The sequence below is a fragment of the Salmo salar genome, chromosome ssa09 (assembly GCF_905237065.1).
Source record: "Salmo salar chromosome ssa09, Ssal_v3.1, whole genome shotgun sequence".
In the NCBI taxonomy this organism is placed as follows: domain Eukaryota; kingdom Metazoa; phylum Chordata; class Actinopteri; order Salmoniformes; family Salmonidae; genus Salmo; species Salmo salar.
Genome location: NC_059450.1, coordinates 31,900,079 through 31,918,197, shown reverse-complemented (window position 1 = coordinate 31,918,197; position 18,119 = coordinate 31,900,079). Strand labels below are relative to the sequence as shown.

The 18,119-nt window shown below is 44.5% G+C and overlaps 1 protein-coding gene across 1 annotated transcript; it reads right to left on the bottom strand.

The window, feature by feature from the left end:
* Positions 1-1,672: 1,672 nt before the first annotated feature.
* Positions 1,673-16,910, bottom strand: LOC106611206 (sec1 family domain-containing protein 1). Its single transcript, XM_014211174.2, has 24 exons — positions 16,606-16,910; positions 15,515-15,674; positions 15,076-15,166; positions 14,732-14,854; positions 14,417-14,504; positions 14,171-14,260; positions 13,716-13,771; positions 13,152-13,237; positions 12,648-12,747; positions 11,795-11,928; positions 8,998-9,088; positions 8,799-8,878; positions 8,606-8,687; positions 8,253-8,349; positions 8,044-8,114; positions 6,708-6,787; positions 6,539-6,601; positions 6,204-6,279; positions 4,277-4,330; positions 3,766-3,818; positions 3,618-3,651; positions 3,330-3,395; positions 3,157-3,225; positions 1,673-1,896 (listed from the first exon to the last, which is right to left on the bottom strand). Exons 1-24 carry the CDS (start codon positions 16,634-16,636, stop codon positions 1,873-1,875), a joined length of 1,899 nt encoding a protein of 632 aa, XP_014066649.2. The 5' UTR covers positions 16,637-16,910; the 3' UTR covers positions 1,673-1,872.
* Positions 16,911-18,119: the final 1,209 nt, after the last annotated feature.

Here is an 18,119-nt window from a genome sequence, read left to right as displayed (position 1 = left end):
GTTGCATAGGGCGGGGTTGAGACTCAGGTTCTCGAGCTTAATGATGAGTTTGGAGGGTACTACGGTGTTAAATGCTGAGCTGTAGTCAATGAACAGCATTCTTACATAGGTATTCCTCTTGTCCAGATGGCATAGGGCAGTGTGCAGTGTGATGGCGATTGCATTGTCAGTGGACCTATTGGGGCGGTAAGCAAATTGGAGTGGGTCTAGGGTATCAGGTAGGGTGGAGGTGATATGATCCTTGACTAGTCTCTCAAAGCACTTCATGATGACAGAAGTGAGTGCTACAGGGCAGTAGTCATTTAGTTATCTTAGCTTTCTTGGGAACAGGAACAATGTTGGCCATCTTGAAGCATGTGGGGACAGCAGACCGGGACAGAGATTGATTGAATATGTCCGTAAACACACCAGCCAGCTGGTCTGCGCATGCTCGGAGGACGCGGCTAGGGATGCCGTCTTGGCCAGCAGCCTTGCGATGGTTAACACGTTTAAATGTTTAACTCATGTTGGCCACAGGCCTTTGGTAGCGGGCCGTGTCAGTGGCACTGTATTGTCCTCAAAGCGAGACACTTTAATAACAAATCACCAGTAGAATCACCACTCCATTACCTAGCCAGGAGAACCACCCTGGAAATGTAAATAAAATACATCCCAATTTAACCATATCCATGAAGACAACTCATAACAATGCCATCAGAATACAAGTACACTCAAGATTCACCATGTATTTATTTTGTTAAAGTTGTCTATTCTATATTATCAACAGTGTAGCTTTATAGCAGTTTGACAAGGTAAACATTAGAATAATGACCTAGTATCAACAAGTAAACACCAATGGCAGTCTCCTCCTTGGCTGACACCCTGTAGACAGTCACATTTGGACGGGATATAATGGTGTCCTCCATCAGCACCCTTGTCTTCTGAGTGCCACTAAGCCAAGATCCAAACTTTCACAACAGTCTCCCACACACACACACACACACACACACACGTCTGAAGAGCCCAGTGTTGTTCTGATTATAGACAGGTGAAGTGAGTGGTGTCCCAGAGACCGCTCAGGTGGATGGTCGCTTTCTCTTGTCTTTATTCCAAGTGAGAGCATGACAGAGTTGAGAATCACCCTCTCGGTCTCTCCACAGGATCACCATGTCTGTGGCCAGCCAGCCAGCAGCAGGCAGGTGTACAGCAATAGACCAAGGCTGAGAGAACAGGCATGGCTGTCTCTTTCATACATTATTAGCCTAATCCCTTGATCCTGTTAATGAGAGTGTCTGATGCAATGCTAGCCACTGAAGTCAGGTCAGCTAATACACTTAGCTAAATGCTCCGATTGGTGACACACTAAACAATGGTCAAGGAAGTGGGCTATGGTGTGAAGCAATATAGAGATGAAGCAGCAGCACCTTGTATAGTAATGGTGAGTTCTCCATGCTAGAACTCTGGGTCAACAAAACAGACAACTGCCTGCTTGGTTGATGAGCTCAGCTCCAAAATGGCCTAAGGGGAATGGAAACAGACAAACAGGACTATATGTCTTTAAATATAAAAAAATTAATCCTTGTGCACAGCAAGAGGACATCTCTGCTAAAACACCCTGTTCTGATCTAGAATAAGATGAAACAAAAGACAAGTTGGAAAACCCTGGTACAAACACTAGACGTCACGGCAGTGCTGAGTAAGACTGTTAATCTTTATTTGTTGAGAGTGTAAAGATAATTAGGTAAACAATGTAAGTACAGTACACATTATAAAATACATGGAATATCAGAGAGAGAACCTAGAGGTATGATTCTACAGTATGATTCAGGAGGTCTTGAGTATTTAGGAGAAATGGAATCGAAGAAAATAAAATGTTCATACATTTTCTTGTTTTTACTTTTGGCCGAGTGAGGACAGCTGTGGAGATAAGCATGGAGAAATAATCAAAACAAGAAATCTGAGATCAATTAAGCAGAGTAGGTTATTTAACACAAACCCACAATATGTGTCATAATGTCATATTATGTTTAGGGCTTGTTAATGATTACTGTTGATAATATCATGGCATTATCAAATGATAATGATCAATTCTATATAATTAGCAGTATTACTATTATCGATTTTTTTTTAACTTCTCTAGGCTTGGGGGCGCTATTTTCACGTCCGGATGAAAAGTGTGCCCAAAGTAAACTGCCTGCTACTCAGGCCCAGAAGCTAGGATATGCATATAATTGGTAGTTTTGGATAGAAAACACTCTATAGTTTCTAAAACTGTTTGAATAATGTCTGAGTATAACAGAACTGATTTGGCAGGCGAAACCCTGAGCACAATCCATCCAGGGAAAATTGTTTTTGAGGTCAATCTGTTTTTCATTGGTTTTCTATGGTAAGCCTGTTTAATAAAAATATTCTTGCAGTTCCTATAGCTTCCACTAGATGTCAACAGTCTTTAGAAATTGGTTGATGTTTTTCTTTAGAGAAATGAATAAGTACTGCTGTCCAGAACGAGGGTCTAGCCTAGGGCTCTCTAATGTTTTGATGCGCGCAACCTGGAACGCGCTTTCATTGTTTTCCTCCGGTATTGAACACAGTTTATCACGTCTTAAATTTTAGCGATTATTTACGTTCAAAAATACCTAAAGTTTTTTTTTATGTTTGGATCAAGATTACAGGTAACTTCTAAGATATTTTGTAGTCATGTTGCGCGAGTTGGAACCAGTGTTTTTTTTTAATGAAACGCACCAAATAAATGGAAATTTTGGAGATATAACGACGGAATTAATCGAACAAAAGGACCATTTGTGATGTTTATGGGACATATTGGAGTGCCAACAGAAGAAGTTCTTCAAAGGCATGAATTAAATCGTTATTTCTGACTTTTGTGTCGCGCCTGGCGGGATGAAATATGATTGTCTGTTTGTTTGATGGGGTGCTATCCTCAGATAATAGCATGGTTTGCTTTCGCCGTAAAGCCTTTTTGAAATCTGATACGGTGGCTAGATTAACAAGAAGTTCAGCTTTAACTTGGTGTATTGCACTTGTGAATGTATGAAAGTTAAATATTTTTTATAATTTTTGTTGAATTTGGCACTGTGCCATTTCACCGGATGTTGTCAAATTGATCCCGTTAACAGGATTTGAGCCATAAGAAGTTTTAAATGCTGTTGGTCCTCCTACCTGCTTGATGAACTGTCCTGCATTGAAGAGCTCACTGCATCCGTACAGCACCCTCTTCCCTGGCTTTGCCTAAAAAAAGGGTACCACAAAATACACATGGTTCAATAAAAACGCAACTGGATATATGAAGAAGTTTTCAAAAAACAAACCGATTTAGAGTAATAAGAAGCTACCTTTGTGTAGTCCACCAGGTTTTGATATTCTACGTAGTTCCCTCCTCCCACCATGAAGACGATAGCCTAAAATAGAAGGAGAGAAAGTCTCATTTTGAGACCGTAATGCTACATCAGGCTGCTAGGTTCAGGTCCAGTACACACAGATTAGATTAGTGCTCTCCCCTTCACACTGTCAGGCCAGGCTAAGCGCCAGGACTGTCCGGGCTACTCAGGGCCACAGCAGTTACTGGACTTAATGGAGGTCCTATTTGTGTGTCTCTTTCTGCTGACCATGACAGGACTCACCTCTTGAAACGGGTTCTTGTTCCTTGGGATGGAGCTGGTTGGAAGGCAGGAGTGTTAGAAACATCTTACAGACACAGAAAATGCACACGATTATTTATAGGCCTTAATTAAGTAACTGCTATCTTTGGACCTCTTTATGGAGTCTTACCTCTCACTGCCACGCAGCATCTTGGGATCAAAGTATCTGTAGTCATCAGTCTCCTGCAGATCATAAATCATCAGTACACCAAACACCACACTCAATTCTAGAAACCCTCAAATCCTTCCATTGCTTAGAGGTCACCCAATTCCTCTTGGTAACCACAGCTCCTGTACAAGCAGGATGGATCCTGTGAGACACATTTAACTCATTCAGATCAGACAATACCCCTCTCTCCTTCCCCCATTTTGCAAAGTAGCTTATCTATCTAAAAAAGTAATTATTCACAAATAGTGATGAATAGTTTTTCCACATATTCAGTCAGAAGTGATCTGAACAGAATAGAGGCATGATTGGAGAGATCTCAGACTGCATACATGAGACGCCAATCAGGTTGTCCATCTTTTTTCTACTGTATCATGAGCATGCTTCCCTCCTGAATGTGATGGTGCAACACAAATACATAGAGGAATGTCCACAATAGAGAGGGAAGAAGGAGGGAATAAAAGAGGAGACTCACCGGGTTGGACTTCATCTCCATCAGGTTGTCTAGGATACGTGTGATGGGCAGGTTCTGAAAGAAAAACTCTTTCAAACTCTGTTTTGCTCACCGGATGATATCATTCATTACAGACTGACTCTAACATAGCAGCTACGTGAGATAATTATCATACATGTCTCCAGGAAAAACCTTCCCATCAAAGCCAATTGACATCTGGACACCAAAAACACACATACAGACAGTATCCTAATGAGACTGCTCTTCAGCCAGCCGGCCAGCCCCTCTCTCGGCCGGCCGGCCGGCCGGCCAGCCCCTCTCTCGGCCGGCCAGCCCCTCTCTCGGCCGGCCAGCCCCTCTCTCGGCCGGCCAGCCAGCCTCTCTGGCCGGCCAGCCAGCCTCTCATGCAGCCAGCCTCTCATGCAGCCAGCCTCTCATGCAGCCAGCCTCTCATGCAGCCAGCCTCTCATGCAGCCAGCCAGCCAGCCTCTCTGCCTCCCAGGCAGCCAGCCAGCCTCTCAGGCAGCCAGCCAGCCTCTCAGGCAGCCAGCCAGCCTCTCAGGCAGCCAGCCAGCCTCTCAGCCTCCCAGGCAGCCAGCCAGCCTCTCAGCCTCCCAGGCAGCCAGCCAGCCTCTCAGGCAGCCAGCCTCTCAGCCAGCCAGGCAGCCTCTCAGCCAGCCAGGCAGCCTCTCAGCCAGCCAGGCAGCCTCTCAGCCAGCCAGGCAGCCTCTCAGCCAGCCAGGCAGCCTCTCAGCCAGCCAGGCAGCCTCTCAGCCAGCCAGCCAGGCAGCCAGCCAGCCAGCCAGCCAGCCAGCCAGCCAGCCAGCCAGCCTCGCAGCCAGCCAGGCAGCCAGCCAGCCAGCCAGGCAGCCAGCCAGCCAGCCAGCCCAGCCAGCCAGTCTCAGCCAGCCAGGCAGCCAGCCAGCCAGCCTCTCAGCCAGCCTGGCAGCCAGCCAGCCTCTCAGCCAGCCAGGCAGCCAGCCAGCCAGCCAAGCAGCCAGCCAGGCAGCCTCTCAGCCAGCCAGCCTCTCAGCCAGCCAGCCTCTCAGCCAGCCAGCCTCTCAGCCAGCCAGCCTCTCAGCCAGCCTCTCAGCCAGCCAGGCAGCCAGCCAGCCAGGCAGCCAGCCAGGTAGCCAGCCAGGTAGCCAGCCAGCCTCTCAGCCAGCCAGGTATCCAGCCAGCCTCTCAGCCAGCCTCTCAGCCAGCCTCTCAGCCAGCCAGCCAGCCAGCCAGCCAGCCTCTCAGCCAGCCAGGCAGCCAGCCAGCCTCTCTCGCAGGCAGCCAGCCAGCCAGCCAGCCAGCCTCTCTCGCAGCCAGCCAGCCAGCCTCTCTCGCAGGCAGGCAGGCAGGCAGCCAGCCAGCCTCTCTCGCAGGCAGGCAGCCAGCCAGCCAGCCTCTCTCGCAGGCAGGCAGCCAGCCAGCCAGCCTCTCTCGCAGGCAGGCAGCCAGCCAGCCTCTCTCGTAGGCAGGCAGCCATGCCAGCCAGCCGGACTCTCTCGCAGGCAGGCAGCCAGCCAGCCAGCCTCTCTTGCAGGCAGCCACACAGCCAGCCGGCCAGCCTCACAGCCAGCCACACAGCCAGCCGGCCTCACAGCCAGACTCACAGACTCACAGCCAGCCGGCCAGACTCACAGCCTCTCAGACAGCCTCTCAGACAGCCTCTCAGACAGCCTCTCAGACAGCCTCTCAGACAGCCTCTCAGACAGCCTCTCAGACAGCCTCTCAGACAGCCTCTCAGACAGCCTCTCAGACAGCCTCTCAGACAGCCTCTCAGACAGCCTCAGGAGGAGTAAGATTAGGAGACATTCAGTATCTTCCTACTCATCCTTGTGTTTCTGTGTGTGTGTGTGCATTTCTCCCTCTGTGTTTGTGTGCACACACACACACATCTGTGTGTGTGTGTGTGTGTGTGTGTGTTAGGTGTGTCTCTCTGTGTAGAGCTACTTACATGCTGTTTGAGCACCAGGTGCTTCCCCCCATCCATGACAAACTGGGAGCCAGAGTTCATCACTCTAGAGAAGAGGCTGTGAGACAGACAGGGAGACAGTGTCAACACGGGGGTTAGGTGAGCGTGTCAACACGGGGGTTAGGTGAGCGTGTCAACACGGGGGTTAGGTGAGCGTGTCAACACGGGGGTTAGGTGAGCGTGTCAACACGGGGGTTAGGAATATGGGACGAGCATGGATTATGTTGTTAATGTAAAAGAAAGATGTGTTCTCAATAACTTACCTGGTTAAATAATGATTAAAACTGTGGTCTATGGAAAGGGACACTCTCTCTTACCCCATAGGTTTTACACCGCTGTTCCCATAGTTAGATGGTGTGGCAGCAATCTTAGTGAAAGCCCTGGAAAAAAGACAATATATAAGTAGCTTGTGTTCTAAAACAAAATGTGGTTAACTGTTATGTTTTGTTCTGTATGTATGAAAAATAATTTGATGGACCAACTTACTTCCACTGCTTGATGTAGTTGACAGGGGACAGGTCACAGCCGGTGTCTAATAGAGCCTTCTTGTATTGGTCCAGATCAGTCTACATCACAGAACATAAAGAATGCCCGTTTTCACCAAGGTAAAACATACAAGTGATCGAGCAGGCATTCGAGGTCTAGTACCCCGAAGGGATCGACACCCATTCTTCATAAACACTGTGATGTGTGTTGTGGCATCATCTGTATAGTATGGAATGACGGCAGAGACTGTTTAATGTACCATGTTACACCGCATCGGCCAGGGAAAAACAAACAACCTAAAGAGCAGGAGTGGACGGAGGGACTGGAGGGGGTAATCCCATGGTGATAATCTGCCCAGGGAGGGTTCAGGTTCATGGGGACAGAGACGAAAGGAGAAATACCAGACATTAGTGGTAGAAAACGATTTCCTGCTTGACTTCAGCTGTCAGGCCAGGGAACAGCATAGTGTCTCAGAGGAGAAGGGCTGTTAGGAAGACCATTGATCAACATGATGCTCCAGGACAGCCTGATCCTAACACTGATACCAGGCTGCAGCCGCAGCCAGAAACCCGGGCCCGTATTAACAAAGCGCCTCATAGTAGAAGTGCTGTTCTGGGATCAGTTGGGTCATTTAGATGATAATGATTAAGGTTATATGGACAGCGGTGGGCAACTGATCCTAGATCAGCCCTAATCTCACTGAAGAGAACAGGCGGGACGTAGAACCCCCAGTCATTGTGGAGAGCCGGAAGGTCTCCTATACAGAGGGCCTTGAGATGCTCAGAACAGAACAGGCTAGCATTATTGGATTTCTGGAGTAATGATGTTTGGCCGCGGCTTCAAAGGGTTTCAATGTTCCTAGAATCTGCCTCTACATGCATCATATCAAACAATAAAGATTTTGAATGTTGTCAGAAGAAAAGCATATGAAAAATGAAAATGTTGGGAATTGGTGTTTTGCTTAATGGTGTTCTACATAATTAAATCCAAGCCAAGGCTTTTCAAATTGTGTATTGTGTTTTTGTTAAGACTTCTACAGTGAAACCACAAAGTGTCTCCATTCAGGTTGCTATTGTGTTGTTTTTGGTCCATTGGGAATGATACTGATATGACTGCAGTGGATCAGCATTGAGTTCCCTAACAGAGGGACCTGCATCCTGTGGGTCCTCCCCTGACCTGTGATGGAGTCTAGTTTGGCATGCATTTGATGGGGAGAGAACGTGTGATGGGAGTCTAGTATGTTTTTGATAGGGATCGAGTTTAGGCTTAGACCGTTAGGGTAAGGGATAAGAGGGGTTAGGTTAAGGGTAGGGATAGAAGGGGGCCCAGGCCTCACCTCTGAAGTGGGCTGCAGGGCTGTGATGTAGAAAATCAGAAAGAGTCTCATCTTGTCCTCTGGTGTTCCCGCTGTTACAAAGAGAAAAACTGTTGTTTGACAAACCTTCAAAAACAGGCATCTCAGGTACTTCCAACCCATGACAAAGTAGCACACATATGCATGATTTGTGTCATTTCTGGCCAAGATAAGCACAGTGGCACATCTACCGTCTGGGTCACCGATGATGTCCAGTAAAGACTTATCCAGGGTGGATTTGCTCATCAGCTTCTCCTCGTACTCAAAGTACACGTCTAGTTTACGGCTCTGTGGATACATCCAATAAGGTGTAGATTAGTTCAAGAGGATTTTTAGGCAGTCCTTTGACAGATTTAGTAACAACTTTATAGTCAGTGCTCTGAGATGGTACAACTGTGATTGCACAGCACAACAGTCTTCCATTTGTGTTCAATATCTGAGAACAAGTGTTAATGGGACGCTGTGCACTGTGGACATAGAGAGAACCCTCTCTCTCTAGACACAGAGAACACCCTGTCTGGCCAAGACAGTGCTAAACACTGACCTTAATGTGATCCAGAACGGCAGTGGCTACATTAGTGTGGAGGTCAATCAGCCTCTTCTTCTCCAGAAGTTCTGGCAGAGAGCTGTTGTTAGAGGAAACAGTTTGGTACGGACTGAGAGAACTGTCAATAATGCCGCCGTAATGAATAAATAATAATAAGGATAAATACTGTATATTCAACATTGATGCTCACCTGACGGCTAAGGTAAGTTTTGCTGTGTTGTCTGACATACTAATACTACTAATGGCTCCCTCATCCTCACCCTCCAACCCCTGGAGAAGAAAATACGTTATTTTAGTGGGGAATATGCAAGTGTGAGTGTCGTCTTATTGTTTTCAGTGTGACTACATCATTGAACAGCTCTATAAAACCGCCTGTGTGCCACGCTTACCATGATGCTCTTGAGGCGTTTCACCTCATCCTCTTGGGCTCGGTATGTGTCTAACTGCTCTTGTACAGACTCAGCCACCTCTGGGAACGGGCTGGAAGAGTCAAAACGAGCTCTCAGGCAAGAAGAACTTCACTATGGCAAAGCTCCAAATAGATTGTTTCTACCGAGTTATAAAGCATCACCTGCAGACTACCTTCTAAATCAGTAGTTTAATCCAATTTAGCCAACAGAACTGCGTTCCTTTAACCAGCAAAACTTGGAATATACTGTTGCTACCGATTTATAAAGCATCGGCCAAGAGCTACCTTCTAAATCAGTAATTGATCACAGGTGAGCTCCTAAGAAAGCTTCAAACTGAAACTAGTGCCTGCAACCTGGTTCAGGTTATCAATCAACCTACCAGGGTAGTTACAAACAGCACAAGATTGAAATCATCAACATGTATTGATCACATCTTTACTAAAGCTGCAGAAATTTGTTTGAAGTATCTAAATCTATCAGATGTAGTGATCACAATATTGTAGCCATATCTAGAAAGCTGGGCCTAGTGTATAAGAGGTCATACAATACGTTTTGTAGTGATTACTATGTTGTTGATGTAAAGAATATTTATTGGTCCGTGGTGTGTAACGATGAGCAACCAGACGCTGCACTTGACACATTCATGAAATTGCTTATCCCAGTTACTAATAAGCACACACCCATTAAGAAAATGACTAATAACTTAAATCCCCATAGATTGATGAGGAATTGAAAAATTGTATGGTTGAGAAGGATTAGGCAAAATAAGTCTGGCTGTACAAGTGATTGGCAAACGTACTGTAAATTGAGAAATCATATGACTAAACTGAATAAAACAAACTACACTATGAAACAAAGAATGATACTAAAAAGCATTGGAGCATCTTAAATGAAATTTTGGGCAAAAAGGCAAACTCCGCTCCATCATTCATTGAATCAGATGGCTCATTCATCACTAAACCCACTGATATTGCCAACTACTTTAATGATTTTTTCATTAGCAAGATTAACAAATTTAGGCATGACATGCCAGCAACAAACGCTGACATGACACATCCAAGTATATCTGACGAAATTATGAAAGACAAGCATTGTAATTTTGAATTCCTTAAAGTAAGTGTGGAAGAGGTAAAAAAATGGTCTATCAACAATGACAAGCCACCTGGGTCTGACAACTTGGACGGAAAATTACTGAGGATAATAGCGGATGATATTGCCACTCCTATTTGCCATATCTTCAATTTAAACCTACTAGAAAGTGTGAGCCCTCAGGCCTAGAAGGAAGCAAAAGTTATTCCCTTACCTAAGCATAGTAAAGCCCCCTTGCTGGCTCAAATAGCCGACCAATCAGCCTTTTACCAACCCTTAGTAAACTTTTGGAAAAAATTGTGTTTGACCAGATACAATACAAATTGACAACAAACTTTCAGCATGCTTTTATAGAAGGACATTCAACAAGCACAGCACTTACAAAAAATGATTGATGATTGGCTGAGAGAAATTGATGATAAAAAGGTTGTGGGGGCTGTTTTGTTAGACTTCAGTGCAGCTTTTGACATTATCAATCATAGTCTGTTGCTGGAAAAACTTGTATGGCTTTACACACCCTGCTATATTGTGGATAAAGAGTTACCTGTCTAACAGAACACAGATGGTGTTTCTAATAGAAGCCTCTCCAACATAATCCAGGAATTCCCCAGGGCAGCGGTCTTGGCACCTTACTTTTTACCATCTTTACTAACGACATGCCACTGGCTTTGATTAAAGCCATCTATCTATGTGGATGACTCAACACTATACACATCAGCAACTGTAATGACTGCAACACTTAACAAAGAGCTGCAGTTAGTTCCAGAATGGGTGGGAAGGAATAAATTAGTCCTGAATATTTCAAAATGCATTGTATTTGGGACAAACTAAATCTTATAAGGAATGTGGAAATTGAGCAAGTTGAGGTGACTAAACTGCTTGGAGTAACCCTGAATTGTTAACTGTCATGGTGAAAACATATTGACAACAGTAGCTAAAAATGGGGAGAAGTCTGTCCATAATAAAGCACTACTCTGCATTCTTAACAGCACTTTCAACAAGGAAGGTCCTACAGGCCCTGGTTTTGTCGCACCTGGACTTCTGTTCAGTCGTGTGGTCAGGGGCCACAGAGGGACTTAGGAAAATTGCAATTGACTCAGAATAGGGCAGGACGGCTGGCCCTTGGATGCACAGAGAGGTAATATTAATATGTCAATTTCTCCTGGCTCAAAGTGGAGGAGATTAACTTCATCACTGCTTGTATTTGTGAGAGGTATTGACATGTTGAATTCACCGAGCTGTCAGTTTGAACTACTGGCACACAGCTTGGATTCCCATGCATACCCCACAAGACCAGAGGTCTCTTCACAGTCCCCAAGTCCAGAACAGACTATGGGAGGCGCACAGTACTACATAGAGCCATGACTACACAGAACTCTATTCCACATCAAGTAACTCATGCAAGCAGTAAAAACCTAGATTTTTTTGTTGTTGCTGATAACACACCTTATGGAACAGCGGGGACTGTGAAGCAACACAAACATAGGCACAGACATGCAAACAAACACACAATAACATACACACACGAACACATGGATTTTGTGTTGTAGATATGTGGTAGTAGAGAAGGGGCCTTAGGGCACACACTTAATATGTTGTGAAATCTGTTGTGAATGTATTGTAATGTTTTACAAAATGTGTAACTGCCTTCATTTTGCTGGAAAAATGTTGCATAGCAAATACAAACCTGCCCTTGTGTTTCTGCCAGAACATGTCGGCTGATGTGAGGTCATAACTCTTCTTGTTCTTGGGTCTGGCTCCAGCAGGAGAGGATTCTGACCCCACAGACTCATCCATACTAACCCTGTTCAGGTGGAAGTCCTGGGACACACACAGACACCGGTAGAGACACTAGTTACTCTGTGTTTGGCAGCTGGCAGAGATCCTATTGGATGTGAAGTCTGGTCATATTTCTACTCAAAACATTAGAAAACATACTGATCCATAGATACCTCTGGGAATAAACATTGATATCTATCATCATCATATGCCTACCTTCAAAATAACAACTGTTGTCATACATATATCGAGGCTAAAACAAAGGACCTGCAATGCTGAAAACCAATGGTAGGATAGGAGACTGGTTGGTCCACTCTACACCACAAATCATTTTAAGGCACGGACGGTGGAAAATGGTTCCTCACTAATATTTATGACCTCTGACACATGTCAATGCACATACCATAACATTTACACTCCTCTTCATCTTACACAAAGAATTCACAGTATCTCAGAAATAACATTCCAAGTTAAATCTGTTTGCTACCTTGAAAAACCACACACACCTTAGTGTACTTACTGTAGATACCCTATTCACACTACTGAGCAGACCAGTTCAGACTCAGTGTAAAATACCATAAACCCAACACAATTCACCAGGAATGAGTCCAGACTGTAGCGTGGACGTTTCTCATTAGTAAGCCCTTAGTTTTGGTCAAAGTGTATGATGTGTCTGTTAAGTCCATCATAACATTGTGGCGGAAGTACAACAGACAGATCTGCTCCGCTCTTTCTCTCTCCCTGTGTCCTGTCAGTCTTACCAGCACGTCGTGGATGAGGGCCTGGTAGGTCCATGTGTGGTGGAGAGGGGTGGCAAGATCCAGGTTGCGGTCAGCAAGTACAAATAAGGGTCTCTGGAAGCTGAGAGAGAGAGACGGAGAGATGAAACGAGAATATGACATATGTACCCAGAGTTCCCCACTGACTAGGCTCTCTCTATGCTCCACCACAAAAGACTTGAAATGGATCCAGCTTAGATTTTCCCAGAGGAGGCATGACTGTTTTATCTTCATCCACCACTTAGTGAAGGCCTAGCTAAATGTTCAGTGGGTCTGGAGAGGAGAAAAGCAGGAGAGCACATTTCCACCTCAGAGTTAAACAAAGACATGGTGAAACAGTGTGTATGGGAAGCCATTGTATGCGTTTGTCATACGGAATGGAGTAGGCTTTCCATGGTAAAGTACACAATGGGATAAATGTCTTCATCTAGTCTGCTCTCTCTATGGTTGATACCCAGTTAACTAGTCTACAGCACCCTGAACCACCTGAACTGGCTGGCCCCCATGTTGTCTCCAGTGAACAGGCTGTTTCTGGCGTCTCGCAGGTTCTCCCGAAGCTTCTTGTCAAGTTTCTACAACAGAGAAACTGGGTTAAGATGTTTTAGTCTCTTATTTAACTAGCGAGGCAAGAGGCCTTATGTCTTCTGAACCAAATAAAGACTAAGCACACAGTTCTGCAGGGCTGCATTGAGACCACCACCATAACACAGCAGTACATGGAACAAAGAGCAGTGTTGTGTGACTAGAGGAGAATCACTCTACCCATCCATTAAGGCCCCTGGAGGATCAGCTTCCACACAGACTGCATCAACATTACACCTGCAAATACAGTCTGCAAACGCTGAGATTCTGGAGGTGGTTGGATTTGGGGTGGTCCTCAAATGACTAATTTCCCCTTTCACTGTTCCCACGGGGGATATGTACAACTCTCCCAGGCCTCTCTGCACTGCTAAGACGTAATATAAAGAGTGTTCAGACAGACTGGGCCCCTGACAGCGGCTGAGGCGAGGAAACTTCAGATGGTTTTAAATGAGGGAGGATGATGCTTACCACCGCGACCATCTCTGCAGCATTCCCTCTTGGACAGCGGATTATGGGGACAGTACCTAAGAAAACAAAACAGATCTGTTAGATGCCAATAGAGAGCATTGAAGAGTTTAGCAGAGCTTCTCTATAGAGATGTGCTGGAGTCTAGTGGGGATAAAACTGAGAATCTTTTACAGACTGCAAGGTGGGTTTGTTTTGTCAAAGTGTCATCTATATGGTCACACTTTCAGACAAAACCCTTCACTTTCAAACTTTCCTCTCTCAGAATAACTATTATCTTGGTACTGCTTCGATTCAGGTGAGTAATACATGGTAGTAATGCTGCCATCTAGCAGGTAGAAATGGTATAACCACCTGAGTAAATGGATCTCACAGTATATTTTGAAATACCAAAGCAATGTTCTCTCAGGAGTCTCAATAGTATTGTGGCATTGATAACACTTTGTTGAAGGACCCACCCAGAGTGACAAAAAAGCAGAAGAGACTGTCTACTATCGTATCCATGATGGCCTCCATCTCTGTGTCCATGATGTCCGATTTGTTAATTGCTAAGCAAAAGGGAATAGGAAAACAGGAAGTCAAATACAATCATGCCAGCTAATCAAGAAGACGATCTGAAGGTAATATGTGAATAAAAACAGTTATCTTTAGTTTCCTTTTGACAATATCAAACCTTGCCCCGTTTCTGAATCCAATGAACTTACCATGGTAGGAAATTAACTCTTTATTTTGATTGCTGAGGATGAACATATCATCTTCAAGTGTGATGAAGTTCAAATACTGATCGAACACCTACAAAAGCAAAAAATGACCTTACTCTTACAAGGCTGTCAAATACCCTGTGATGTGATATATAGAAAATGACTGGGCCTGAGTCCCAAATTGCACACTATCCCCCTTTATAGTGCACTGCTTTTCACCAGAGCCCTACAGGCACAAAGTAGTGCAGCATATAGGGTATAGGGTACCATTTGAGATAAAGTCTGGCAGAGTGGTAAACTAGTGTGTTGTTGACTCACCTTGGTAACCTGTGTGATAGCATTGGCTGAGAGAGCTGCACTGGCAATATCCTCTAGTTTACTTCTGGATATGGCTGAGATGAAGTTAAAATAGTAAGACTCATACAGCTGGCTACGAAGGTCCTGAGAAAGAGAGACAAAACAACGGAATGGAACAATATACCGACTAGTAGGATGTTAGATGTCTGGGATGTTACGTTTGGACAACAAATCATTTTATCTGGGCAAAGCCACCAAATTCATAGACTCGGTGGCCGAAGACATTTATCCTTATCATCTGGCCTATCCAGCATTTAAAAATATCTGATGATGTCATGTTGAATTTCTGAGTGAGGGATGTTTACTTGGCATATCCGGTCAATGTTCTCCTCTGTCGGCATTACAAAATAGATGGCTGGCACATCCGGGATGGGATCTCTGTCTGAATGAAGCAACCTATAGAGAAAGATAAAATACATTGAAGAGCTTTCTAGATGACTGTATCCTCTATTGATTGACACCAAGTCAACGCTGTGTGTGTGTGTGGGGACTTATTTGCAACTGCTCAATTCAGTATTAACTCAAATTCCTTTCCTCAATACTGTTGTTGTCCTTTGAAATATACTGCACAGGTATCTCCTTCATTATCAAAAGACTCACCAGTTGATGGGTTGTTACACAAAAAGGTTCAATGTCTTTACAGCCTTATCAATTATTTGTCTGACGTATCATGATTTTAGCTTTTTCTAAATGTACCTTTTGTGAAGGAGACATGATGTCAAATTGTGAGTTAGGCCTACTCACAAGTGCAACGTGATCCCCATGTCCCGTAGCTCTTTGACTGCCAGTAGAGGGGAGATGATGTCCTGGCCACACCTGTCGTAGATCAGCACCTTCCATACCGGCTCAGCAGCAGTGTTTTTCAACGGAGGAGCGTTGAAATTCAGCATGCGCTTCAAGGCAGCTGGGGACACAGAAGAACCCATGGGACAGTTTATTTTATTTAACCTTTATTTAACTAGGCAAGTCAGTTAAGAACAAATTCTTATTTTCAATGACGGCCTAGGAACATTTACATTTTAGTCATTTAGCAGACGCTCTTATCCAGAGCGACTTACAGTAGTGAATGCATACATTTCATACATTTTTTTCTCCGTACTGGTCCCCCGTGGGAATTGAACCCACAACCCTGGCGCTGCAAACACCATGCTCTACCAACTGAGCTACACGGGAACAGCGGGTTATCTGCCTTGTTCAGGGGCAGAACAACAGACCTTCCCCAACCTTGTCAGCTTGGGGATTCGATCTAGCAACCTTTCTTTCGGTCACTGGCCCAATGCTCTAACCACTAGACTACCTTCTGCCCCAGCCACTACTTTTTACTACAGCCACCACTTTGCCCCACTAAACATTGCACAGGACTGGGGTAACTGGGACTTTGCTATACCAATTCTGCCACTCAATGCTGAGTGAAATTATGAAATCGTTAGATGAGTGAAATAGTTAACTAGCTACTGTTAGATACACATTCACATGTTACTGAAGGGAAATGGGACATATAAGTTAGCAATCTGTCTAGTTGTATTTCAGGGCGACAACACATTCACTTCGTTGTATTCATGTTTCTTGACATGACAACCACATCAGTGTCTAGTGAATTCAAGAGTATCGGTAAGTTAAGGCTAGACATCCGACTTCTTGCTGTTTTATAATACAATTGTAAAGTTAATTAGCCAGCTAGTAAGTTAGCTTAGCATTGCTTTTCTCGTGAACTGGTTGGTCGTCGTGAGAGATCGTTTTTTTCAACAGGTAGCTAGCTAGGGTCAGATAAAATAGTCGATTTTATTCGACAGCCTATGCTGATTAAGAATGAATAAACTAAACCATTGACAGACCTGCCTGCTTTTCCCGGACGGAGGCGGCCATCTTTTCTGTTTATGCAGTCACACCGGGCATAGGATGACGGGTCAGGCAAGTCTCGTTCGATGTCTGCTATATCGCTCATTACCGCGATCTCACGTGGTGTTTTCAATGCCGCGCTCAAAACAACTGAGAACTCGAAAATGTCCTACTTCCGACTTCCGTGCGTTCAACATAATGTGAACTCGGGAAAAAACGAGCTCCGACTGGGAAAAATCGCTTTGGACGGCCACCCAACTCAGAATTCCAACTCGGTAACTCGGGCCATGACCTAGTATTTTTCCGAGTTCCCAGTTGTTTTGAACGCGTCCGAAGACAACTGGGAACTCGGTAAAATCATGACGTCAGTGATCTTCATTTCGTAAAGTTGGAGCTCTAGCATGCAACAATTTCAAAGATTTTGCTGAGTTGAGGTTCATATAAGGAAATCAGTCAATTGAAATTAATTAATTAGGCCCCAATCTATGGATTTCACATGACTGGTTAGGGGCGCAGCCATGGGTGGGCCTGATAGGGCATAGGTCCACCCAGGGGCGAAAATCTGATATCAACTTTGGAGGGGACAATTACATTACATTTTCTCAAGAGCAATTCCTGAGGGGTACACCAAAAGTAGTGCTGTATCACATAGCCTACATTGTAATATGGTAAATGTATATTGAGGAACCAAAGAAGTAAGGTGTTTGCCGTACTCCTAACTACCAGTACCCAAAACTACACAACTAATCACAACAGCAATACCATTGCCTTTAACAAATCTTAGTTCAGTCACCAGTTTAAGTTGAGAGTGGGGGTATCCATGGCATTTTTCAATGATGTTCCTATTTTACAAGTAAAAAAAATTGAGAACCTTTCATAATGTTGCCAAACAAAGCTGGCTACACACACACACAGTGTGTAGGTTATTTACAGTAGGAGATGGGCTTCTATCATCTTATCTTTTATCATTCTATTTGGGCTTCGATCTAAAAGGTAGCAAATGTGAAACGGATTAAAATGACAAGAGTTGACAGCTGTATGAGTTCACCATTTACACAACATATGCTGCAACCTTTTGTAATTTTAACAGTTTGTTTCATATTGGCTGGCTTCCAACAATAGCTGAATTTGCAAAGCTAGCGAGCACCAATTCCGTTTCAGTGGTGTTTGCTATAATCTTTGCTACCCGGGTTAAATAAAGGTGAAATAAATAAATAAAAGTTCCCTTGCGACAATTTAGCTTTTGCAACGAGACCATTAAATATATTTAAGACAATGGTAGAAGAGAGTGTAGTTCTATTCAGTTTGGACTCCAGATTATCGCTAACCTTATCACAGGGACTTTGAAGCACTAACTTACATCATCTGCATGCTGATCTTGGAATAAATTGACGATAGCAAAGATTCCATCTTTGACGAGGCCACATAAATGGAATAGGTACTAGCTAGCTTAATAGTTAATATTTGCGCGCTAGCTCTGCATATTCAGCTAGTGTGTGTGCGCGATTGA

Bases quoted from the DNA above. Each gene is read 5' to 3' on its own strand.
- LOC106611206 (XM_014211174.2), bottom strand. From the start codon at position 16,636: ATGGCCGCCTCCGTCCGGGAAAAGCAGGCAG. The intron at 14,855-15,075 runs GTAAACATCCCT...TCTCTTTCTCAG, and splicing joins ACATTGACCGGATATGCCAA to GACCTTCGTAGCCAGCTGTA. The intron at 9,089-11,794 runs GTTTGTATTTGC...TGACTCTTCCAG, and splicing joins TGGCAGAAACACAAGGGCAG to CCCGTTCCCAGAGGTGGCTG.